We start from the raw sequence: 26,328 nt of genomic DNA, 5'->3' as shown, positions 1-26,328 counted from the left end.
TATTTCTCCATCTGTTTATGTCATCTTTGATTTATTTCATCAGTGTTTTATAGTTTTCTGAGTACAAGTCTTTTGCCTCCTTAGGCAGGTTTATCCCTAGGTATTTTATTCTTTTTGTTGCAGTGGTAAATGGGAGTGCTTCCTTAATGTCTCTTTCTGAGTTTTCATTGTTGGTGTATAGGAATGCCAGAGATTTCTGTGAATTTTGTTTCCTGCAACCTTACCAAATTCATTGATTAGTTCTAGTAGTTTTCTGGTGGCATCTTTAGGATTTTCTATGTATAGTATCATGTCATCGGCAAACAGTGACAGTTTTACTTCTTTTCTGATTTGGATTCCTTTTATTTCTTTTTCTTCTCTGATTGCTGTGGCTAGGGCTTCCAAAACTATGTTGAATTAGAGTGGCAAGAGTGGACATCCTTGTCTTGTTCCTGATCTTAGCGGAAATACTTTCAGTTTTTCACCATTGAATATGATGCCTGCTGTGGGTTTGTCAAATATGGTCTTTATTATGTTGAGGAAGTTTCTCTCTAAGCCCATTTTCTGGAGAGTTTTTATCATAAATGGGTGTTGAATTTTGTCAAAAGCTTTTTCTGCCTCTATTGAGATTATCGTATGTTTTTTATTCCTTAATTTGTTAATGTGGTGTATCAATTTGATTGATTAGCGCATATTGAAGAATCCTTGCATCTCTGGGATAAATCCCACTTGATCATGGTGTATGATCCTTTTAATGTGCTGTTGGATTCTGTTTGCTAGTATTTTGTTCAGGATTTTTGCATATATGTTCATCAGTGATATTGGTCTATAATTTTCCTTTTTTGTGTGATTTTTTTTTCTGGTTTTGGTATCAGGGTGATGGTGGCTTCGTAGAATGAATTTGGGAGTGTTTCTCCCTCTGCAATTTTTTGCAAGAGTTTGAGAAGGATCAGTGTTAGCTCTTCTCTAAATGTTTGATAGAATTCGCCTGTGAATCCATCTGGTCCTGGACTTTCGTTTGTTGGAAGGTTTTTAATTACGGTTTCAATTTCATTACTTGTGACAGGTCTGTTTATATTTTCTAATTTTTCCTGGTTCAGTCTTGGAAAATTGTACCTTTCCAAGAATTTGTTCATTTCTTCATGGTTGTCCATTTTATTGGCATCTAGTTGTTTGTAGTAGTCTCTTATAATCCTTTGTATTTCTGCAGTGTCAGCTGTGATTTCTCCCTTTTCATTTCTAATTTCATTGATTTGCGTCCTCTCCCTTTTTTTCTTGATGAGTCTGGCTAAGGGTTTATCAATTCTGTTTATCTTCTCAAAGAACCAGCTTTTAGTTTTATTGATCTTTGCTATTGTTTTCTTCATTTCTATTTCATTTATTTCTGCTCTGATTTTTATGATTTATTTCCTTCTACTGACTTTAGGTTTTCTTTGTTCTTCTTTCTCTAGTTTTTTTAAGTGCAGAGTTAGATTGTTTATTTGAGATTTTTCTTGTTTCTTTTTTTTTTTTAATATTTATTTATTTATTTATTTATTTATTTTTGGCTGCGTTGGGTCTTTGTTGCTGCGTGCGGGCTTTCTCTAGTTGCAGTGAGCGGGGGCTACTCTTCGTTGCAGTGCACGGGCTTCTCATTGCAGAGGCTTCTCTTGTCGCGGAGCACGGGCTCTAGGCATGCGGGCTTCAGTAGTTGTGGCACACAGGCTCAGTAGTTGTGGCTTGCGGGCTCTAGAGCGCAGGCTCAGTAGTTGTGGTGCACGGGCTTAGTTGCTCCGCAGCATGTGGGATCTTCCTGGACCAGGGCTTGAACCCATGTCCCCTGCATTGACAGGTGGATTCTTAACCACTGCGCCACCAGGGAAGCCCATTTTTCTTGTTTCTTGAGGTGAGATTGTACTGCTATAAACTTCCCTCTTAGAACTGCTTTTCCTGTCTCCCATAGGTTTTGGGTCGTTGTGTTTTCGTTGTCATTTGTTTCCATGTATTTTTAAATTTCTTCTTTGATTTCTTCAGTTACCTCTTCGTTATTTAGTAGCTCACTGTTTAGCCTCCATGTATTTGTGTTTTTTACTGTTTTTTTTCCTGTAATTGATTTCCAGTCTCATAGTGTTGTGGCCAGTAAAAATGCTTGATACAATTTCAATTTTCTTAAATTTACCAAGGCTTGATTTGTGACCCAAGATGTGATCTGTCCTGGAGAATGTTCCATGTGCACTTGAGAAGAAAGTGTATTTTGCCACTTTTGGGTGAAATGTTCTATAAATATCAGTTAGATCTATCTGGTCTATTGAGTCATTTAGAGCTTGTGTTTCCTTATTTATTTTCTGTTTGGATGATCTGGCCATTGGTGTAAGTGGGGTGTTAAAGTCCCCTACTATTATTGTGTTACTGTCGATTTCTCCTTTCATGGTTGTTAGCATTTGCCTTGTGTATTAAGGTGTTCCTATGTTGGGTGCATAAACATTTATAATTGTTATATCTTCTTCTTGGATTGATCCTTTGATCATTATGTAGTGTCCTTCCTTATCTCTTGTAACAGTCTTTATTTTAAAGTCTATTTTATCTGCTACAAGTATTGCTACTCCAGCTTTCTTTTGATTTCCATTTGCATGGAATATCTTTTTCCATCCCTTCACTTTCAGTCTGTATGTGTCCCTAGGTCTGATGTGGGTCTCTTGTAGACAGCATATATATGGGTCTTGTTTTTGTATCCATTCAGCCAGTCTGTGTCTTTTGGTTGGGGCATTTAATCCATTTACATTCAAGGTTATTTTCGATATGTATGTTCCTATTACCATTTTCTTAATTGTTTTGGGTTTGTTTTTGTGGGTCTTTTTCTTCTCTTGTGTTTCCCACTTAGAGAAGTTTCTTTAGCATTTGTTGTAAAGCTGGTTTGGTGGTGCTGAATTCTCTTAGCTTTTACTTGTCTGAAAAACTTTTGACTTCTCCACCGAATCTGAATGAGATCCTTGCTGGGTAGAGTAATCTTGGTTGTAGGTTTTTCTTTCATCACTTTAAGTATATCCTGCCACTCTCTTCTGGCCTGTAGAGTTTCCACTGAAAAATCAGCTGATAACCTTATGAGGATTCCTTTGTATGTTAGTTTTTGGTTTTCCCTTGCTGCTTTTAATATTTTTTCTTTGAATTTAATTTTTGTTAGTTTGATTAATGTGTGTCTTGGAGTGTTTTTCCTAAGGTTCATCCTGAATGGGAGTCTCTGTGCTTCCTGGACTTGGGTGACTATTTCCTTTCCCATGTTAGAGAAATTTTCAACTATAATCTCTTCAAATATTTTCTCAGACCCTTTCTTTTTCTCTTCTTTTTCTGGGACCCCTATAATTCGAATGTTGGTGCATTTAGTGTTGTCCCAGAGGTCTCTGAGATTGTCTTCAATTCTTCTCACTCTTTTTTCTTTATTCTGCTCCTCAGCAGTTATTTCCACCATTTTGTCTTCCAGCTCACTTATTCATTCTTCTGCCTCAGTTATTCTGTTATGGATTCCTTCTAGTGTATTTTTCATCTCAGTTATTGTGTTGTTCATCTCTGTTTCTTTGTTCTTTAGTTCTTCTAGATCTTTGTTAAACATTTCTTGTATTTTCTCAGTCCATGCCTCCATTCTCTTTCCGAGATTCTGGATCATTTTTACTATCATTTCTCTGAATTCTTTTTCAGGTAGATTGACTATTTCTTCTTCATTTATTTGATCTTGTAGGTTTTTACCTTGCTCCTTCATCTGTCATATATTTTTTTTGCTGTCTCTTTTTTTTTTTTTTTTTTATGAGTGGGATTGTGTTCCTGTCTTACTGAGGCCTCCAACACTGGAGTTTGTAGGCTGTTGGGTAGAGCTGGGTCTTGGTACTGAGATGAGGAACTCCGTGAGACCTCACTCTGATGAATATTCCCTGGGGTCTGAGGTTCTCTGTTAGTCCAGTGTTTGGACTTGGAGCTCCCACCACAGGAGCTTCCACCCAACCCCCGGCTCGTGAACCAAGATCCTGCAAGCCACCTGGGGCAGCAAAAAAAAAAGGGTGGGGGGGGTAAGGCCTTGGCTGTGGAGGGCAGGGCCAAGCAAGGGCGAGGTTTGGGTGGTGGGTGGGGCCAATGCTCAAGACCTACAGGGCTGGAAAAGGCCCTGGGGGCTGTGGGGGGTGGGGCTTAGGCTCAAGGAACAGAAGGGGCCCAGGCGTGGCCCCCACCCCTCGTCTCAGAGGGCAAGAGATATCACTTGGGAGACCAGCAGGCTTTGTGGGCTCGAGTGGGTGGGGCAAACACCCTCCTTTCCTCTCCTTCTCCTCCCATCCGGGATGGCCCCTCCCACCTGCCTCTCCTGATCTCCCCAGCCTTAGGTGCACCAATCCTGTCTGGCCTCCACTTCTCCTCCCCCCCTCAGTCCCCCTATGTCCTACCTATTCACTTTGGGGTTCCTCCCATCTCCTTGGGTGTCAGAGTCCCCCACCAGCAGCCAGCAGGTGCCCTAGTTGTGGGGAGATGCTAACTCTGCGTCTTCCCACACCTCCATCTTGACTCTGCCTCCTCAACATCTTTTTAAGTGTAGCTTTGCCCAAGATTTCACCATTCTGTAGAAAAATAATTTTTTTCACCAAGCCCAACTAAATTGAGCTTAGCTGAAGAAATATTAGGAAGTGTGAAGACACAAAAGGAGAAATGAAACAACCTTGTTCCATCAGTACAGGTGAGGGAATCCCCAATGATGACTTTTGCTGCCTGAAGAGGAACCAAGATGAGTGGTAATTATTCACTTTGAGTGGTATTCACTCAGTAATATCACTGAGTAATATCTGAATGGTGACTATTCATACCTACCATCCTTCAGGCTTGGCTTAGAGACTGGGACCTTTGTAAAGGGAAAAGGCTGCCAGGGTATAGGTGGTGGATATGAAGGAGATGGGGCTCTGACCAACTGGACAGGGTCCACAAGAGGAAAGTTGGGGAGGGGGATATCTCGCCTGGTATTGACTGTGTAAGAAGGAGTGAAAAAGGATGAAAAAATTATAGACCAGGGCTTCGCTGGTGGCGCAGTGGTTAAGAATCCTCCTGCCAATGCAGGGGGCACAGGTTCAATCTCTGGTCCGGGAAGGTCCCACATGCCGCAGAGCAACTAAGCCCGTGCACCACAACTACTGAGCCTGAGCTCTAGAGCCTGTGTGCTGCAACTACTGAGCCCATGCACCACAACTACTGAAGCCCACGCACTCTAGGGCCCACATGCTGCAACTACTGAAGCCCACATGCCTAGAGCCCGTGCTCCACAACAAGAGAAGTCACCTCAGTTAGAGAAGCACGAGCACCACAAGGAAGAGTAGTGCCTGCTCACTGAAACTAGAGAAAGTCCGCGAGCAGCAACAGAGACACAGCCAAAAAATAGATTTAAAATAATAATAATAATAAAAATTACATGAACTTTGTAAGATTTTGGAAATTTTGTATCTTCTTTTTTAAAATATTTTGATTAATCTTCTCACTTTTCTGATTGGGATTGACAATAAAAATCTCAAACATGGATAAAAGTACAAAATTACAAACCATCTTAATTTTTTTTTCACACACACACACTGTATTTTATTTTTACAAGAGATAAATAGACTGACACCAAGCGTTGTACATGGATGACCACAACAAAAGCAACAATGATTGCAATTACCAAACATGAAACACACTCATACTATGTCATAATATTGACATTCAGTCCAGTAATCCTCCACTGTAACAGCTCCTTTACTTTGCAGTGAAAATTGATTTCTATATTCTTTGCCTCTGAGTCCTTGTGGGATTTTTTTTAAAATTCAAACAGAAAGTCACAAAAATTATACTCATCCTCATCAGTTCACTCAGTCCCATGTAATTAATTTTTTTTTTCATCTTGATCTTTTGTTAGCACTTTTATGAGTTCATCAGTTTTTCATTAGAGTTCTGAAAATGCTTATTCATTCAGTTCAGCAGTACAGTCAGTTACCAGAAACCTGTACTTGTCAGAGTCTTTTCCATGAATTTCTTGAAGATGAAACCCTTTTATAGGAACATATTTGCAAAAGCATCAGAGTGCACCCAGAACTGTCTGTAAATGACAAAAGACTTAAAAATGACCACGGTTAAAGATTTGATGAAAGTTCATAATAATGCAGTTGACAAGAAAATTAGTTATTTCTGAGATATACATTTTAAAGTAATAACTAGGATTATGACTTATAACATTATACCAGAACATATAAGATTTTTAGAAATTTCATGTAATGTCTGAAACATTTATATTAACATATTTCCATACAAATAACCCAATGAAAGTTTAGTATTAGTTGTTTTGTTTGTTTTTTTATACTGCAGGTTCTTATTAGTCATCAATTTTATACACATCAGTGTATACATGTCAATCCCAATCGCCCAATTCAGCACACCACCATCCCCACCCCACCGCAGTTTTCCCCCCTTGGTGTCCATATGTCTGTTCTCTACATCTGTGCCTCAACTTCTGCCCTGCAAACCAGCTCATCTGTACCATTTTTCTAGGTTCCACATACATGCATTAATATACGATTGTTTTTCTCTTTCTGACTTACTTCACTCTGTATGACAGTCTCTAGATCCATCCACGTCTCAACAAATGACTCAATTTCGTTCCTTTTTATGGCTGAGTAATATTCCATTGTATATATGTACCACATCTTCATTATCCATTCATCTGTTGATGGGCATTTAGGTTGCTTCCATGACCTGGCTATTGTAAATAGTGCTGCAATGAACATTGGGGTGCATGTGTCTTTTTGAATTACGGTTTTCTCTGGGTATATGCCCAGTAGTGGGATTGCTGGGTCATATAGTAGTTCTATTTTTAGTTTTTTAAGGAACCTCCATCCTGTTCTCCATAGTGGCTGTATCAATTTACATTCCCACCAACAGTGCAAGAGGGTTCCCTTTTCTCCACACCCTCTCCAGCATTTGTTGTTTGTAGATTTTCTGATGATGCCCGTTCTAACTGGTGTGAGGTGATACCTCATTGTAGTTTTGATTTGCATTTCTCTAATATTTAGTGATGTTGAGCATCTTTTCATGTGTTTCGTGGCCGTCTGTATGTCTTCTTTGGAGAAATGTCTATTTAGGTCTTCTGCCCATTTTTGGATGGGGGTGTTTGTTTCTTTAATATTGAGCCGAATGAGCTGTTTATGTATTTTGGAGATTAATCCTTTGTCCGTTGATTCGTTTGCAAATATTTTCTCCCATTCTGAGGGTTGTCTTTTTGTCTTGTTTATGGTTTCCTTTGCTGTGCAAAAGCTTTGAAGTTTCATTAGGTCCCATTTGTTTATTTTTGTTTTTATTTCCATTACTCTAGGAGGTGGATCAAAAAAGATCTTGCTGTGATTTATGTCAAAGAGTGTTCTTCCTATGTTTTCCTCTAAGAGTTTTATAGTGTCCAGTCTTACAATTAGGTCTCTAATCCATTTTGAGTTTATTTTTGTGTATGGTGTTAGGGAGTATTCTAATTTCATTCTTTTACATGTAGCTGTCCAGTTTTCCCAGCACCACTTATTGAAGAGACTGTCTTTTCTCCATTGTATATCTTTGCTTCCTTTGTCATAGATTAGTTGACATATGTGCGTGGGTTTATCTCTGGGCTTTCTATCTTGTTCCATTGATCTATGTTTCTGTTTTTGTGCCAGTACCATATTGTCTTGATTACTGTAGCTTTGTAGTATAGTCTGAAGTCAGGGAGTCTGATTCCTCCAGCTCGGTTTTTTTCCCTCAAGACTGCTTTGGCTATTCGGAGTCTTTTGTGTCTCCATACAAATTTTAAGATGATTTGTTCTAGCACCATAAAAAATGCCATTGGGGGCTTCCCTGGTGGCGCAGTGGCTGAGAGTCTGCCTGCCAATGCAGGGGACACGGGTTCGAGCCCTGGTCTGGGAAGATCCCACATGCCGCGGAGCAACTGGGCCCGTGAGCCACGATTACTGAGCCTGCGCGTCTGGAGCCTGTGCTCCGCAACAAGAGAGGCCGCGATAGTGAGAGGCCCGCGCACCGCGATGAAGAGTGGCCCCCGCTTGCCACAACTAGAGAAAGCCCTCGCACAGAAACGAAGACCCAACACAGCCAAAAATAAATAAATAAATAAATAAATAAATAAATAAAATTTAAAAAAAAAATGCCATTGGTAATTTGATAGGGATTGCATTGAATCTGTAGATTGCTTTGGGTAGTATAGTCATTTTCACAATGTTGATTCTTCCAATCCAAGAACATGGTATATCTCTCCATCTGTTGGTATCATCTTTAATTTCTTTCATCAGTGTCTTATAGTTTTCTGCATACAGGTCTTTTGTCTCCCTAGGTAGGTTTATTCCTAGGTATTTTATTCTTTTTGTTGCAGTGGTAAATGGGTTGTGGTCAGAAAAGATGCTTGATATGATTTCGATTTTCTTAAATTTACTGAGGCTTGATTTGTGACCCAAGATGTGATCTATCCTGGAGAATGTTCCGTGTGCACTTGAGAAGAACGTGTAATCTGCTGTTTTTGGATGGAATGTCCTATAAATATCAATTAAATCTATCTGGTCTATTGTGTCATTTAAAGCTTCTGTTTCCTTATTTATTTTCATTTTGGATGATCTGCCCATTGGTGTAAGTGAGGTGTTAAAGTCCCCCACTATTATTGTGTTACTGTCAATTTCCTCTTTTATAGCTGTTAGCAGTTGCCTTGTGTATTGAGGTGCTCCTATGTTGGGTGCATATATATTTATAATTGTTATATCTTCTTCTTGGATTGATCCCTTGATCATTATGTAGTGTCCTTCCTTGTCTCTTGTAACATTCTTTATTTTAAAGTCTATTTTATCTGATATGAGTATAGCTACTCCAGCTTTCTTTTGATTTCCACTTGCATGGAATATCTTTTCCATCCCCTCACTTTCAGTCTGTATGTGTCCCTAGGTCTAAAGTGGGTCTCTTGTAGACAGCATATATATGGGTATTGTTTTTGTATCCATTCAGCAAGCCTGTGTCTTTTGGTTGGAGCATTTAATCCATTCTAGTTTAAGGTAATTATCGATATGTATGTTCCTATTACCATTTTCTTAATTGTTTTGGGTTTGTTTTTATAGGTCCTTTTCTTCTCTTGTGTTTCCCACTTAGAGAAGTTCCTTTAGCATTTGTTGTAGAGCTGGTTTGGTGGTGCTGAATTCTCTTAGCTTTTGCTTGTCTGTAAAGCTTTTGATTTCTCCATCAAATCTAAATGAGATCCTTGCCGGGTGGAGTAATCTTGGTTGTAGGTTCTTCCCTTTCATCACTTTAAGTATATCATGCCACTCCCTTCTGGCTTGTAGAGTTTCTGCTGAGAAATCAGCTGTTAACCTTATGGGAGTTCCCTTGTATGTTATTTGTCGTTTTTCCCTTGCTGCTTTCAATAATTTTTCTTTGTCTTTAATTTTTGCCACTTTGATTACTATGTGTCTTGGCGTGTTTTTCCTTGGGTTTATCCTGTATGGGACTCTCTGTGCTTCCTGGACTTGGGTGGCTATTTCCTTTCCCATGTTAGGGAAGTTTTTGACTATAATCTCTTCAAATATTTTCTCTGGTCCTTTCTCTCTCTCTTCTCCTTCTGGGACCCCTATAATGCAAATGTTGTTGCGTTTAATGCTGTCCCAGAGGTCTCTTAGGCTGTCTTCATTTCTTTTCGTTCTTTTTTCTTTATTCTGTTCTGCAGCAGTGAATTCCACCATTCTGTCTTCCAGGTCACTTATCCGTTCTTCTGCCTCAGTTATTCTGCTATTGATTCCTTCTAGTGTAGTTTTCATTTCAGTTATTATATTGGTCATCTCTGTTTGTTTGTTCTTTAATTCTTCTAGGTCTTTGTTAATCATTTCTTGCATCTTCTTAATCTTTGCCTCCATTCTTATTCCAAGGTCCTGGATCATCTTCACTATCATTATTCTGAATTCTTTTTCTGGAAGGTTGCCTATCTCCACTTCATTTAGTTGTTTTCCTGGGGTTTTTTCTTGTTCCTTCATCTGGTACATAGCCCTCTGCCTTTTCATCTTGTCTATCTTTCTGTAAATGTGCTTCTTGTTCCACAGGCTGCAGGATTGTAGTTTTTCTTGCTTCTGCTGTCTGCCCTCTGGTGGTTGAGGCTATCTAAGAGGTTTGATGGGAGGCTCTGGTGGTGGGTAGAGCTGACTGTTGCTGTGGCGGTCAGAGCTCTGTAAAACTTTAATCCACTTGACTGTTGATGGGTGGGGCTGGGTTCCCTCCCTGTTGGTTGTTTGGCCTGAGGCAACCCAACACTGGAGCCTACCTGGGCTCTTTGGTGGGGCTAATGGCAGACTCTGGGGGGGCTCACGCCAAGGAATACTTCCCAGAACCTCTGCTGCCAGTGTCCTTGTCCCCACAGTGAAACAGAGCCAGCCCCCGCCTCTGCAGGAGACCCTCCAACACTAGCAGGTAGGTCTGGTTCAGTCTCCCCCAAGGTCACTGCTCCTTCCCCCGGGTCCCGATGCGCACACTATTCCGTGTGCGCCCTCCAAGAGTGGGGTCTCTGTTTCCCCCAGTCCTGTCGAAGTCCTGCAATCAATTCCCACTAGGCTTCAAAGTCTGATTCTCTATGAATTCCTCCTCCCGTTGCCAGACCCCCAGGTTGGGAAGCCTGACGTGGGGCTCAGAACCTTCACTCCAGTGGGTGGACTTCTGTGGTATAAGTGTTCGCCAGTCTGTGAGTCACCCACCCAGCAGTTATGGGAGTTGATTTTACTCTGATTGCGCCCCTCCTACCGTCTCGCTGTGGCTTCTCCTCTGTCCTTGGATGTGGAGTATCCTCCTTGGTGAAGTCCAGTGTCTTCCTGTCGATGATTGTCCAGCAGCCAGTTGTGATTCTGGTGCTCTCGCAAGAGGGAGTGAAAGCACGTCCTTCTACTCCGCCATCTTGGTTAATCTCTCATCCATCTTAATATTTTTACTGTTGAACTTATTCTTGATGTTCCTGAGATGACTATAGGCAGTGTGATAGTAACTTTTGACTACAGAACATTTTCTCAAAGGATAAGATATTGAGGAAGCAACTGTAGGGCTTCCAGGATAAAATGAGGCTGTGCTTTGAACCTGGGGATGAAAAAGTTGCTGGAAGAAATGGCCAAATTTTATGTGTGTACTTAATAACCATGTAATGTAACAACAACAAAAAAGGCATTACATCATGCTTACTTTATTTTAATTTAAAAAAAGAACAAAAGATTAAAATTATTTATATTTAAAGTACAAAATATCTATTACAGAGGAGTAATTATTCAATCAGTAGCAGGTATCAACTCATGGGTTCAGGAATCCAATGATCTCTCATTTAATTTCCTGCTATTTTCAAAAACAGCACACAAACACACACACACACACTTTATTATGAAATATTATGAAAATTTCAAATGTAAAGAAAAGCTGGAAAAAGCACAAAGAATACTTGACTACCCGTAACATAGATTCAACAACTATCAAGATTTTGCCATATTTGTTGCAACTGCACGTGTGTGTGTGTATCTGCATCCATTTCAAAATAAAGACATCATGGCATTTTATCTCTAAACACTTAAAGTTGTCTTGCTACATAACCACAGTACAGTAACCATATTGAAAAAAATTGAAAATAATTTCCAAATATCACTGGTTACCCAGTCTATTTTCCCATTTGTCTCAAAAGTGTCTTTATATCTGTTTTCCCCCAAAGATGTTGCCAAGAATCACCCACTAAATTTGATTGTAATGTCTCTCAAGTCTCTTTTAATCGCCCCCTCCTCCTTTTTTTTAATGTTGTTTTTAAAGAGACCAGGTCAATTTTCTTATAGAATATCTCACATTCTGAATTTGTATGATTATTTCTTCCTGGCTTCATTTGACTTATTCCTGTATCCAATGTATTTTCTATAAACTAGAACTTTGAACAGAAGGCTTGATCAGATTCAGATTAAAGATCTTTTTGACTATAATTCTTCATAGGTGATACTGTGTACTTTTCATCTCATCAAGAAGCATGTGATGACTGTGTTGTTGTCTCATTATTGGTGAAGCCAAGTTGGATTGCCGAGCTGAGGCAGTGACAGCCAGATCTCTCTCCTCTGTGAAGATATTTTCTCCCTTTCATCAATAGCAAACAATCTGTAGGCATGATACTTTGGTGTAATGGGACCCTCCCATTTCCAGTCATCTGTTCTCCTAACATCTAGACGCCTTCCCTGAAACAATTCTCATATTAGGGTTGCAAAATACTGATTTTATCATTCTATTTTTTCCCAGCTGGCCATCATCTGAAAGGAAGACATTTTCTCAACCAGGGAACGATAGCGTTCCTTCTGAAAAGTCAGGATATCTGCTTGTTTTGTTTAAGTACCAACTTTCTTTGTTGGAAATAGAATATTACACCCAGTGGTGATAGAAAAGTCTTGTTGTTGTTGCTTGTTTGCTTTATCTTTATTTGATTATTATTAGGGACTCATGCATTTTTATCCATTCAGTGTGTTTAAGTTGATTATAGTAATTTTTTTTAATCCTCAAATTGTCCCAAATTTGGCCAGTGGGAGCCCCTTCAAGGTGGCTGCTCTTTTCTTTTGACATGACTCTGGTAGTCTTTGAGCACTTTCTTGTTTTCTGAAACAAGCTTGCTTTGTGATTTCCCTATCCTAGACTTGAAATAAGTCACTTCTCTAAGCAATTCCAGTTCCTTTTATTGGGTAATGGTATTAAGAAACAACAACCTGTGCTCTAAGGATGTCCATCGCTCCTGAAGGACCATTGCTTCCAGGTTCTTTCATTTGCTAGAGCTAGAAAATATATATATTTATAAACCATTAGTTTAAATTGATGTTTCTAATTTAAGTTTAATATTAGGGTTTTTTTTTTTTTTTTTTTTTTTTATGGCTGTGTTGGGTCTTCGTTTCTGTGCGAGGGCCTTCTCTAGCTGTGGCAAGCGGGGGCCACTCCCCATCGCAGTGCGCGGGCCTCTCACCATCGCGGCCCCCCCTGTTGCGGAGCACAGACTCCAGACGCGCAGGCTCAGTAGTTGTGGCTCACGGGCCTAGCTGTTCCGCGGCATGTGGGATCTTCCCAGACCAGGGCTCGAACCCGCGTCCCCCTGCATTGGCAGGCAGATTCTCAACCACTGCGCCACCAGGGAAGCCCTAATATTAGGGTTTTAATTCAGCTACTTTTTTCTTTCCTTATATACACTAAAATCATGGTTCCCAAATACATTACATCATTCCTGAATTACTTTATCCTATAATATATATAAACATAGTTTCAAAATAACAATACAATACTATTACTAATGATAAAACTACTGAATGACTATCAACGTTTTTAGTACTTCTTTTTGTCCTTAGAATATAGTCCACTAAGAATATACAGTACTGTCTTCTAATAGGAGTTAAAATAAGTCTTCTCTCTTGGTTCAGTTGTTTATGTTTGTTTTTAATTTTAGGGCTTTTTGTTTCATGTTTATAAAAATTGTAAAGCATTTGTATATTTCAAAAGTCAATATTCACTTTTATCCCTGTTGCCTCAAACGCATTCCCTCAACTCTGCTCTTCCCCCCCCCCACCATTTTTTTAACAATTTCTGGTTTATCTTTTCAGTGTGGCTTTCTGCAAACATATATCTTCCCTCTTTCTTACCCCAAGGTAGCACACAGTATGTATATTCTTTTGTATCTTGCATTTTTCCACTGCACCCTAGGGATCCCTCCATATCAGCTTAAAGAGATCTTCCTCATTCTTTCTAACAGCTTAATGTTTCTCCTCCTCATGGATGTACCGTAGCTCTTTCAACTTTTCCATTCTTGTTGGACATGTTTCCAATCTTTTGCTATTACCAAACATGGCATGTCATTTTTGAAAGGCAGATTGCTATATACTAAAACCTGCATACCTATGTTTGGCATTTCCTTACCCACATTAAAATATGTTTTAGAAAAAAAAGGTTACTTACATTGATTGGTTTTTTATTCCTTTTTTTTTTTTTTAATTTATTTATTTTAGCTGTGTTGGGTCTTTGTCTCTGTGCGAAGGCTTTCTCCAGTTGCGGCAAGCGGGGGCCTCTCCTCATCGCGGTGCGCGGGCCTCCCACCATCGCGGCCTCTCCTGCTGCGGAGCACACGCTCCAGACGCGCAGGCTCAGCAATTGTGGCTCACGGGCCCAGCTGCTCCGCGGCATGTGGGATCCCCCCAGACCAGGGCCCGAACCCGTGTCCCCTGCATTGGCAGGCAGACTCTCAACCGCTGCGCTACCAGGGAAGCCCCATTGATTGGTTTTTAATTAAGTTATTAACATCCTTCAGAACATTTGAGTTCCATGGAACGATTTAGGAAACACCATGGTAGGTGTGCAAACTCATAGCTTTGACAGATGTAAGTGTTTAGTGCTTGGCACATTGGAGGTGCTCAATACATGAAAGCTAATAGTAATCATAAAAGCAATCATGTCAATAACAGCAGAAAGTTTTTAAATGTTTTCTTTATTTGGGTGTGTCATCAAGGAATTTGAGAGCTGAGCAGACTACATCTTACTCTTTGGTCAGTTACTGAGTAACTGCCATGTTCCAGGCATTATGGTAAGAACTTGTACCTGGAGCAGAGCATATACTGCAGGCCTGAGGGAAGGAATGAAGGAAAAGTGGGAATCCAACCGAGTCTCTGGAGTGGCACTGGGGCTCTAGGGACGGGGCAAAAGAAAGTCTCTGGGGGGCAGAAATGCCATGGAGTCTTCTCCTGGGAAGACGAAGTTTACTCAAATTTGGAGCCTCCACAGGAGGTGGAATCAAACCACAAGACAGAGCCAAACCACATTAGTGGAAATGACTGGAGATGAGGGGAGAGATGGAGAGAAGGGAGGAAGTGACATCTCTACATGATGGGTCACTGCCCCGAAGGAGGAAAGAAAGCCCGAGAGGAGGGCCTCCATTCCAGGAGAGATGTCTGTCCAGAAAGATAAATGGAGTCTTGCGATAGAGAAGGACTGGAGATGGGTGGTTTATTTAGCAAAGCTGATCAGGGAAGCCTCTGAATTTTTACCACATGTGTTGTGAATGAATGATGAGTTGGAAGCATTGATGTTAAGATCACAGGCAGGAGGATTCTAAGGAAAGAGAGCGTGGCTGTAACTTAATGAAAGAAGGAAGGCTGGAGTGGGGTGAGGTTGGAGAGCCTTAGCCAGTAAGGAATTGAGAGTCTCTCCTAAGTGAGAAAGTCTGAACAAGGGGAGTTGCATGAATGGTTGGGAGAAGTAACATCTCATCAGTAATTCCAAAACCTGGTCATTCTTCTAGTTGGATATAAGAAACAGAAGGTCCAACACAGAGGACAGGTAAATGTTGACAAGGATGGTAAAGGGTGGTCCCAGGAAGACAGCTGTCTCAGTGAGGGCAACTAGTTAAGATCGAAGCCGACACAAGGCCTGGGAGTTTTATCCGACAATAAAATGGACAGAATACCCAGGGTAGCTGATTGTATTGTGAGGAAATTTGTAATTCATTTATGATAGGTACCAAGAAAACCAAGCAAAGAGAAAACAGGCCAATTATTCATCCCAGGGAAAACACAAAGTTGTCTAGGAAAGGAAGAGCAAGCATGGTTTACTCTGTAGTTTGGCTATGAATACCCTTCACAAGATCATAATAATATAAACACTGAACAGCAACCTAGCCAAAATTACAACATAACTATATTAAAGGAAGAGGTGCATGTGTGTGGTGTGAGGATAAAAACATTTAAATCCTCTTCTTCCATAGCAGGAAGTAAAGAGAAAAGGCCTGAAGCTGAAAAATCAAGATATAGCAAAGCAAGCATACTATTTAGAGACAGAAGGTCAGTATCAACAGAATTAGTTAAAAACAGTTGAAAACTTATCAACTCTGGGGACAAGAACATGATAGGAGAAGGGGCTAGAGACTGGAATTTTTTTTTAAGCAAATCTGGTAGAACTATTGGATTCTCTAAACTATGTGGATAAAATTACGTTGTTAAAAATTAAAATTTTAGGGCTTCCCTAGTGGCGCAGTGGTTAAGAATCTGCCTGCCAATGCAGGGGACACGGGTTCGAGCCCTGGTCTGGGAAGATCCCACATGCCGTGCAGCGGCTGGGCCCGTGAGCCACGACTGCTGGGCCTGCGCGTCTGGAGCCTGTGCTCCGCAATGGAAGAGGCCGCGACAGTGAGAGGCCCGCGCACCGCGATGAAGAGTGGCCCCCGCTCGCCGGAACTGGAGAAGGCCCTCACACAGAAACGAAGAGCCAACACACCCAAAAATAAATAAATAAATTAATTTAAAAAAAAAAAAAAAAAAAAATTAAAATTTTAAGAAAGAAAGTAGATTAGAAGAGGGGATGTGGGTGCAGCCCATGCAGAATCCTCTTTCAGAGAAAGTGACTGGGAAAAGCTTGCGGGGAGTGGGTTATAGGACAGAGAGGAGATTTAATGTTCTCAGTATATGAGAGTGATGATATGTTTATTATCTGTGGAGAGGGAACACTGCAAAGGGGGAGAGTTTGAAACTACAAAAGAGAAGGAGACTGTCTATTCTAAAAGAGACTGAAAGAAGTCAGATCAAGAATGCAGAGCAGGGCTTCCCTGGTGGCTCAGTGGTTAAGAATCCGCCTGCCACTGTAGGGGACACGGGTTCGATCCCTGGTCTGGGAAGATTCCACATGCTGCGGAGCAGCTAAGCCTGTGCACCACAAATACTGAGCCTGCGCTCTAGAGCCCGCGAGCCACAGCTACCGAAGCCCGTATAACACAACTACTGAAGCCTGCGCACCTAGAGGCTGTGCTCCGCAGCAAGAGAAGCCACTGCGATAAGCCTGCGCACCACGACGAAGAGTAGCCCCGGCTCGCTGCAACTAGAGAAAGCCTGCACACAGCAACGAAGACCCAGCGCAGCCAAAAATAAAAAATAAATTAAAAACAAATAAATTTATTTAAGAAAAAAGAATGCAGGACAATTTTTTTTTTTAATGAGAGATAATTTACTTTGAGACTAGAAGAAAAAAAATGTGAGTGTGAAGGCAGATACATAAACCTAAAAGATTTGGAATTGCTCCATATTCCTTCCAAATTGTTTCTAGTGATTTCTGGGTAATATATGCATAGTGAAAAAAAGCACACTTCTGGTCAAAAGAGGACACTGTTTTTTTCTGAAGTATAGTTAATTAACAATGTTGTGTTAATTACTGCTGTACAGCAAAGTGATTCAGTTATACATATATATACATTCTTTTTTTTTAATATTCTTTTCCATTATGGTTTATCATGGGATTTTTTGTTTTTTTTTTTTTAATTTTATTTATTTATTTATTTATTTATGGCTGTGTTGGGTCTTCGTTTCTGTGCTAGGGCTTTCTTTAGTTGCAGCAAGCGGGGGCCACTCTTCATCGCGGTGCGCGGGCCTCTCACTGTCGCGGCCTCTCTTGTGGCGCAGCGCAAGCTCCAGACGCGCAGGCTCAGTAATTGTGGCTCACGGGCCTAGTTGCTCCACGGCATGTGGGATCTTCCCAGATCAGGGCTCGAACCCGTGTCCCCTGCATTGGCAGGCAGATTCTCAACCACTGTGCCACCAGGGAAGCCCTATCATGGGATATTAAGTATAGTTCTCTGTGCTATGCAGTAGGACCTTGTTGTTTATCTAGTCTATATATGAGTTTACATCTGCTAACCCCAAACTCCCACTCCATCCCTTCCCCAACACCCCCCCTTAGCAACCACCAGTCTGTTCAAAACAGGACACTTTTAATGACTTTATTAAACATTAGGACAGAGATCAGAGAAACACTTTTCCAAGGATGCATCAAGTTAAGTTTTAAGTAAAAAATCAGCGGAGATCAGGGCACGATGGGGACAGACACCTCTTGTGGTGTCTTCTGAGATCTTCTTCTTTCTCTGAGAACGACCTGACTCCTCACCTCAGAGGTGGGTGCCAGCCCACCATGTTTGTACTATGGGATCTTGGTTCCCCGGTCACAGTGCATTGGGCTGGGGTGGACACTTTCGCCAAGTTTGGGCAGTCGTTTGTTTTTTCAATAATTTAAAATTGTGACTGGGAGACACAGTCTCTGTGGGTGGCCACAGCTGAGGTGACATACAAACACAGGACCTATACGGTTGACATGTCAGCTGAAAAGGACAGTCAGTCCATAGGGAGAGAATATGGCTGACGTACCGAGGGATCTAGAAAACAGGGACCATACGGCCCAGAGAGAGAGCAAGAGGGACTGCTCTGGATTCTGCTGGCTCTTCCGTTCTGAGTTCTGTTCCTTGCAGGGCCTGGCTCAAACCCACCCTTGGGTTCTGGATACCACTCTTGTGTCTATTGTAAATACCCTCTCCTTTTGTCTATAACCATTTTAATAGGGTTTCTGTGACTGGCAAGCAAAAACCTTGATTAGAACAATCTTCTCCCGCTTCCATCTGACTTCTCTTCTGGCCATCGATTTCCCCCCATTTATTCTCTCTTGGGAAATCCACAGAGTCCCCATAATCTCTTGGTTTCTCTTTTCCGGGACCAAATGCTCCCAGTTCCAACCCCCGTCTTGCCCCTACTCACCTGTAACTTGCTCAACTTTTTTTCTTTTTTTTTGGCTGTGTGGAACAGCATGTTCCCTGACCAGGGATCGAACCTGTGCCCCCGCATTAGAAGCACAGAGTTTTAACCACTGGGAAGTCCCTTCCTCAACTTTCATGCCCTAAAAAACCCAGGTTTTCCAGAAAGTCCTCCTGGACTACTCAGACCTCAGGGATCCCCTCTTCCCATGACCTCCAATAGCACCAGACTATGTCCATGGGTCCCTGTTCCCAGACCACAGCCTGGGTCCAGGATGGCTTCATTGACACAATCTAGAGCATGTTAAAATATTACAGACTCCCTGTCACCACTGTCCCCAGCCCCGAGATTCTAACTCAGTAGATCTGGGAGAAGCCTGTACTTTTTAAAAGGCTCCCAAGTGACTCTTCCCTGTATTCCAGTTTGAAAACCACCAATCTGTACCACTCATTTGGTACTTGACATAAACTACTTTGTATAGTTAGTTACCGCTTTGTGTGCATTTTAAATTTTGTTCACAGTAAACTAAAACCTTCCAGGCCACAGATTTAGAGAGCATTCAGGTGGATCTCTCCTAGACCTCCCTCTTACCAGATACCTTGCTGATCTACTCTGCTACCCTCCTACCTGATATGATTGACCCCAGGCAGAAGATATGGCCATCCTACCCAAGCCTTGGGCCTCTTTGTCATGCTTGGGACTCTAGGGAATGTAGAAAAAGGAGATGACATTGTAGATCATGGCTGGATACCAATGGCCTCTTCATGACAGAGTAAATCTGGACAAGACTGAAATTTCCATGAACGTTTCCTCTCCTGGTGCCCTGTAGAACTGTCATTTGTTGCGGGGAGTTGCGATGAACAGGATACTCTGCATCCCTTTTGGGGCAAATCTGAATTCAGGATGTTAATTTCATGATGTCCATGTGAAACGGTCCATTCACAAGTGACACACAAGGGGCCCCAAACTGATGAGTCAAATGGAGCAAGACGTAGCTAGACTGGCCCGGGAATGACTGTCAATCCCCAGTAGCAGGTGGTCATGCACAGTAGTCATCCCCAGAAGTCCCCACTTCCAGATCCCAGTATCCCTTACACACTGAAAGAATTGGCCAAGACCTGGTAAAATGAATACAATGTAAACACTGTTTAAAATTTTACTGCTGCTAGCCAGGGCTTTGGGTAGAGCAAGAAAGTGTGTGTGTGTGTGTGTGTGTGTGTGTGTGTGTTTTGGGGGTGGGAAAGGGAACTCCTTGGTGCCCCACAAGCCCCTGCCATGAGTACGGGAGCCAAAAAGGAGGAGACCTATAGGACAGAGGTTGATCCCATTCAAAGTCAGCACGGTGGGGATGAATGTGGTAGACTCTGGCACTGAGCATTCAAGGGCTGTCGACACTTGCCAGGAAGCCGTAGGGTGTCTCCCATACCTGTTTCTCTCAAAGGGCCATTACCTAAAGTAGCAAAAACCATATGACCAAGGTTGTCCCAGCTCACACTTCTGGGATCCCATCTCTGCCCACCTCCCCCAAACCTGATACCCTCGCCTCACCTCTGCTCTTCTATTCCCTGCCTACCACTCGTCCCTGACCCCACCCCTCCCCACAGAATCTCTCATCCTCCACCCTCGTCCCGTGCAGAGTCATCTGCTTTCCTCCCCACCAGACTCCCGGGTCCTGCGCACCTGGGGGTGCTGGACAGGCATGTGCCTGTGATGATGAGGGTGATGCCCACGAGGAAGCCAGCCAGGCCGAGGGCCAGGCCGAGGGTGCAGACCAGGGTCTCTGTGGTGGCAGGCAGCAGGGTAGGCACCTGGGGCTCTGGGAGAGAAAGGGAGGGTCAGGGGTCGGGCAAAGGGATTCCAGAGTGAAGGACACACGGGTGTGAGAAGGGGGGGCTGGAGAGGGGGCTTCGTACCCCAGTGCTTAAAGAGAGGCTCGTCCAGTCCCCAGTGCTCCACCTTGCAGTCATAGAAGTCGTCCACCGAGGGCACAAAGGGCAAGTAGTGGAACTTCCGGAACAGATGGTCGGGCTGGGCATAGAAGCTGGTCTGGGCCACCCCCTCGGTGACGGTCTGACCGTTGCGCAGCCAGGTGATATTGATGACAGGGGGGAAGATGTTCTCCACGACGCAGATGAGGACGTTGGGCTGGCCCAGCTCCACGTGAGACTTGGGCAGCACAGTCACTCTTGGGGGCACTAGGAGGAACCAGGCCCTGAATCCCACAGGCTCAGCCCTCCAGCTGGGCCTTATCAGGGCTGGGATTGAGGGGTGTTTCCTCCTATTAGCCTTCCGAGAGCAGGGAATGGTCTAGGATGGTGACACCAGGACAGAAGCAGGGGGACAGAGGGATGAGAGATTGTGGAGGGCAGAGGGGGCCCCAGGGAGTCCTGTATCTGCCAGGTCCCTGATGGGGAGTCCAGCGGGAGGGGTCATTTCTCAAGAGGAAGAGGTTGCTGAAGGAATCTGAGAAGATCTAGCACCTCCTGGGAAGGAAAGGGCCTGAGCACAACAGTCTCAGATTCCGAGAGTGGAGCCCAGGAGTCAATAGAGGCCTGTGAGGGGGGGGAGGAGGCTTCTCTGGGCCTCCCCTGCCTGCCGGGGGCTTGGTGGAGGGGGGCACAGAGGAAAGGCCAGGTACCGTTGGCGGCTCTGGTACGGTTCGAGCGCTCCACCAAGACGTCCAGATGCGCTTTAATCATCGTGATACTGGCCAGCCCACTCTGCGGGTCAAAGTACGCGAAGTTGCCAAATTCAGGCAGACGCCACACAGCCTCCCTCTTCTTCAGGTCCACAGAGAACAGCTGCTCTCCATCGAAATCATGGGTGAACTGACCCGAGCCATCATAGGACTGGTAGAAGGCTGGTCCGTAGGAGCCCATGTGGTCAGCTGTATTGAGTGAGTTCAGGGTCGGGGGAGAAAAGAAAAGGTATCAATCTCATCCACCAGATGTGATGTATTGAGTCTCTGAGCTGTGCCCCATCCTTGGTTCTGTGTGGGGGCAGAGTCCTGTTCTGACGCTGAGCTGGTCCTTGGAGAGTAGAAGGGTTGCCAAGGGACGGAAGGGAGAGGATGGAGGGAATGGGCACATCCCCTGCACACTGGCCAGCACAGAGGCATGGGTGCAGCCTGGCATACCGGGTTGGGAAGAGGAGAGGTTGCCTAAACTCAGGCTTGGGATCCCCAGAGTTAAATCTTGGCTCGGATGGTCTGCCCCAACTGTGCTACCAGGTCCTGTGTGTGAGATAAGAGGTGAGTAGGGGGGTGATGAGGAGAAAATAAGTAAGGTTAAGAGCATCCGTGGAGCTTTGGTCACAGAGATGCAGTGTAAGTGGATGTGAGGGAAAACAGGTGATAGCTGGCAGGAGTAAGAATTAAGATTTGTGACTAGAGACTGAAGGGATAGAAAAAGGCAGCCCAAGGTATTGCAAAGAGCAATGGAAAAGGAGTCAGAAGTTCAGGGTTCATGTCCCAACTCTTCAGTCTCAGAGCATTATGATCAAATGTGCCTCTTCCCATGATTGAGGCTCAATTTTCTAGAAATTGGGAGTTAGGTGTTCGTTGATAAGATGCCTTTATAATTCTAGGAAATTATTTGTGCAATGATCGTGAGAAACCACCATGTGCCCAGCACGATACCAGGCCCCAAGGAAATACAGGCAAACCAGCTGTAGACCCCGCACACAAGGAACTCAAGTCTAGAGCAGGATAAAGACAGATAAACAGCTACCTATTGACCTGGTGATAAATACAGCAATAGAAAATGGGCTCGCCCCAAGCCAGGAAGTGGTACAGAAATCAGGATGCTGGGCAGCAGTAGGACGGAGGTTTGGGTCTCAGAGAGGAGGGAGGAATGAGGAGGCACCTGAATGTGATGCTGGGCTGAGCTGCACCTGTATTTTAGGTCCAGGACAGACCTGATAGAGGTGAGAGGGATGCGGGTAACAGAAGTTGCCCATAAACCAGAGGAAAGGAACTGTTCACTCTCTGTACCATCTGGCGTGTAACCCCACGCCCTTAATCTCCTCTCCTCACCCAGCACCCTCTGCACTCACCCTTGATGGCCCCAGCTTCCTGGGGGCTCAGGAGGGTCATCAAGGTGTGGAGTCCCAGGACCAGCCCCCCACTGAGGACCATTGTCCCCTGGTGCTTTAACCAAATGAGTCCAAGTCGGTGTGGGGGGTAAAAGAAGAGAGGGAAGGTAAAGAGGAAGAAACAGATTCTAGGATGGGGGAGCCCCCTGCTGTATTCAGCCAATCAGAGAAATTCTCTGAGTTAGCGTAGCTGTTGCTGGGGAAAGAAGTAGAGGAAAGAGCCTGGGTGAGAAGATGGAAGAATTCATTGGGCCCACGAGCACCAGGGAGGCTTGGTCCACAGGAAGTCAAAGGGATGGGAGGGGCTTAGATTAACTGTTTCTCCATCCTCCAAGAAGGGATCCTGCGAAGGGAGAGAAAAGGCCATCAGAGCACCGCACAGCTGAGCTCAAACAAATTCTCTATATTAATCCATAGTGTAGGGACTCCTACTCGTCCTATAAGTTTCTGTGGACCAATTTGGAGTTAAAAAATAAAATAAATTTGGGGATTCCTTGGCGGTCCAGTGGTTAGGACTCTACGCTTCCACTTCAGGGGACATGGGTTCAATCCCTGGTCGGGGAACTAAGATCCTGCAAACCACATGGTGCAGCCAAAAAAAAAAGGAAAAAAAATTTTTACTAAGAAACTTTAAAAGGGAAACGCTGGCTACACAGTAGAAAAAATCTTTTAAATCTTTAAATCATGTTTTAAAATATTACTTTATTTCATTACGTGAGGAAAACTGTATAATCGTTAGAGATATTTAGAGTGAAAAAGAGCCATAAGGAGTTCCAGTGGACCTTTCTGAGGAGGGCAGAGGGTGCTGGGTAACCTCCATGAGTCCCTCCATGTCCCCTATGCCCGTGTCTCAGCCTGGAGGTTGACCTGTGTGGATTGCATCACCCTTACTTTTGGCTTCTAATTGGGAGGCATTGGCAGAATTTAGTCTAATGTAAAATATATATATAAAGTTAACTGTCTATCCTGGTAAAGAGAAGTCTAACCAAATATCGGAAGGCAATGTGTCAAAAGTGATGAAATAAATGATTTTCAACTTGGAAGGGATCTAAGAAATCATCTGAGTCTGTGTTTCCAAACCTGGCCACACAGGAGGATCAGCCACGAAGTGTGTTAAAAATACAGATTCCTAGGTTCCATCCTGACCTGAGTTAGAGTAGCTTTTCCAAAGTAGGGCCAGGGGACCTGTGTGTTTAGCGTGCTCCCTAGATGATTCTTGGGCAGCCAGTCTATGGACTGCTTTTTGGCACAAACAAACAAACAAACAAAAAACCACCTGCTCTGATGCTCTTTCCTACACTGAGTGGCGTTGATTTACAATATTGTGTTAGTTTCTGTTCTACAGCAAAGTGAATCAGTTATACATATACATATCAACTCTTTTTAGATTCTTTTCCCATATAGGTCATTACAGAGTATTGAGTTCCCTGTGCTATACAATAGGTTCTTATTAGTTATCTATTTTATACATATTAGTGTGTATATGTCAATCCCAATCTCCCAATTTATCTCCCTCCTTTCCCTCTTGGTAACCATAAGTTTGTTTTCTACATCTGTGACTCTATTTCTGTTTTGTAAATAAGTTCATTTATACCATTTTTTAGATTCCACACATAAGTGATATCGTGATATATGTCTTTCTCTGTATGAGTTACTTCAATTAGTATAACAATCTCTAGGTCCATCCATGTCGTTGCAAATGGCATTATTTCATTCTTTTTTATGGCTGAGTAGTATTCCTTTGTATATATGTACCACAGCTTCTGCATCCATTCATCTGTCAATGGACATTTAGGCTGCTTCCATGTCCTGGCTGTTGTAAATAGTACTGCAGTGAACATTGGGGTGCATGTGTTCCATCATTGTTTTTTTAAAAAGTGTTGTCTGTACCTCCCCCATCTTCCCTCTAACCAGATAAGCACCTTAGCATGCTTTCAAATACGTTCAAATACTTCTCCTTCACCAAGGTATTTGATCAGTCTTACTTCCCATACCTTTTTGGCACCTCCTGAAATTTTCTCTTATTGGAATACTTCCTCCAAAAGTGTTTTAAATGTATTTGTGTGGCAAACCTTCTGAAGCTTTGTATGCTTGAGAACATTTTTATTATATCATCACTTTGAATAACGTTTAGCTGTTGTATTAAATTCTAAGTTTGACTTTTTTCTCTTTAATATTTTAAATAATATTATCCCAATGACTGTTTTGCATCCAGTGTTGACATTAGGAAATCTGCTGTCAGTGTGTCTCTCCAGAATCTTTTAGAATTCTCTCATTGTCTGCTATTTTAAAATTTGTTATATTGTATCTAAAATGGGTTTGTCCATATCTTACTGTAGGCCATTATGGAGCCTCTTTATGTTTTAATTCTAAGAATTTGTCTCTTTTATTTCTGCAACTATTTCTCCTCTCTATTTTTATTTTTATGAAATTCATATTACCCACATTGGGCACGTCTCTCTTTCATCTCTTTTGGCTTTTCTTCTCTGTTTTCAATTTCTTTATCCTTCCATCTTTTATTCTAAGAGAGTTCTTTAGTCTAGTCCTCCAGCTTACTAACTGTTTTTCAGTTGTATTTCTCCCAATATTTATTCTCATTAATGTGGTTTTTCTTCTGACTATTATATATATATATATATACATATATATATATATAGCTTGTTTGTTTTGTTTTGTTTTTGTTTGGCTGTGCCTCTTGGCATGCGGGATCCTAGTTCCCAGACCAGGAATCAAACCTGTGCCCCACCCCCATCCTCACCCCCCCACCCCCACCCCCCCGCAGTGGAAGTGCCGAGTCCTAACCACTGGACCACCAGGGAATACCCGACTATTAAATATTTTTACACCTAGAACTTCTATATAGTTTTCCCTATATCCCCTAGGTTTTTTTTTTTTATACAATAGCTTCTCTTATTTTTGTAAATGCATTGTTTATGCTCATTTTAAGTGGCTAGTCTATATTTACTAATACTTCTTTTAAGGACACCTATGGGCCTGTTTGTTGTTTTTCTTTGGAGGTGGTGGTGCTCCCTGAAGTAAGGGAGTTACTATTTTGGCCTGTGAACCAGGACCGGACCAGAGGGGAAGTGAGAAACAGGAAATGGCCTCCTCCTCCGGCTGCCCCTTATATGTAATGTATAATAATATTATGACTTCAAGGTTCCTGTATCAAATCCTCATAGCACCTCTTAATTTCTAGTTCCAATTCACCACCAAGACCATGTATAAGAGAACAGTGAAGTAGTTTATGTTAAAATTCCCCAAATTCAGACAGATACTCATCTGTATCTCCATACTTTGCTCTCGACCCTATGGGAGAGATCAGACCTTGATCCACAACTGCGATTCAGACATGAGTAAACTAGCTAACATATTGGGGTCTCCAAAGGTGCTCACAGATGCCCCTGAAAGAAGTTAAAGGGAATAAAGTAAAACCTGGCCGGGGTCGGGGGGGCAGGGCTGTCAGAAGAGTAGTGGCTACAGTGCAATATGACGTGGTATCAAAGATGACATTGAATCACTAAGGGCTTAACAACGTTTCTATGGGAAATGCCTTCAAAACATTATGTCTGGGCTTCACTGGTGGCGCAGTGGTTGAGAATCTGCCTGCCAATGCAGGGGACACGGGTTCAAGCCCTGGTCTGGGAAGATCCCACATGCCACGGAGCAACTAGGCCCGTGAGCC

The 26,328-nt window shown here is 42.8% G+C and overlaps 1 protein-coding gene across 2 annotated transcripts; it reads right to left on the bottom strand.

The window, feature by feature from the left end:
• Positions 1-19,693: 19,693 nt before the first annotated feature.
• LOC309638401 (HLA class II histocompatibility antigen, DO alpha chain) lies at positions 19,694-24,493 on the bottom strand. Of its 2 annotated transcripts, none has more exons than XM_082414369.1 (5): positions 22,605-24,493; positions 21,190-21,438; positions 20,508-20,746; positions 20,232-20,367; positions 19,694-20,001 (listed from the first exon to the last, which is right to left on the bottom strand). In XM_082414369.1, the coding sequence occupies exons 1-5, from the start codon at positions 22,684-22,686 to the stop codon at positions 19,886-19,888; spliced, it is 822 nt and encodes a 273-aa protein (XP_082270495.1). In that variant the 5' UTR covers positions 22,687-24,493; the 3' UTR covers positions 19,694-19,885. The 2 variants fall into 2 exon arrangements, with proteins under 2 accessions (XP_082270495.1, XP_082270496.1); XM_082414370.1 differs by having other exon boundaries at positions 19,914-20,001; positions 20,465-20,746.
• Positions 24,494-26,328: the final 1,835 nt, after the last annotated feature.

This window comes from Balaenoptera physalus (assembly GCF_965194825.1).
Source record: "Balaenoptera physalus genome assembly, chromosome: 11".
Taxonomy (NCBI): domain Eukaryota; kingdom Metazoa; phylum Chordata; class Mammalia; order Artiodactyla; family Balaenopteridae; genus Balaenoptera; species Balaenoptera physalus.
The sequence above is the reverse complement of the archived record's forward strand: the minus strand, read 5'-3'. Positions and strand labels throughout refer to the sequence as shown.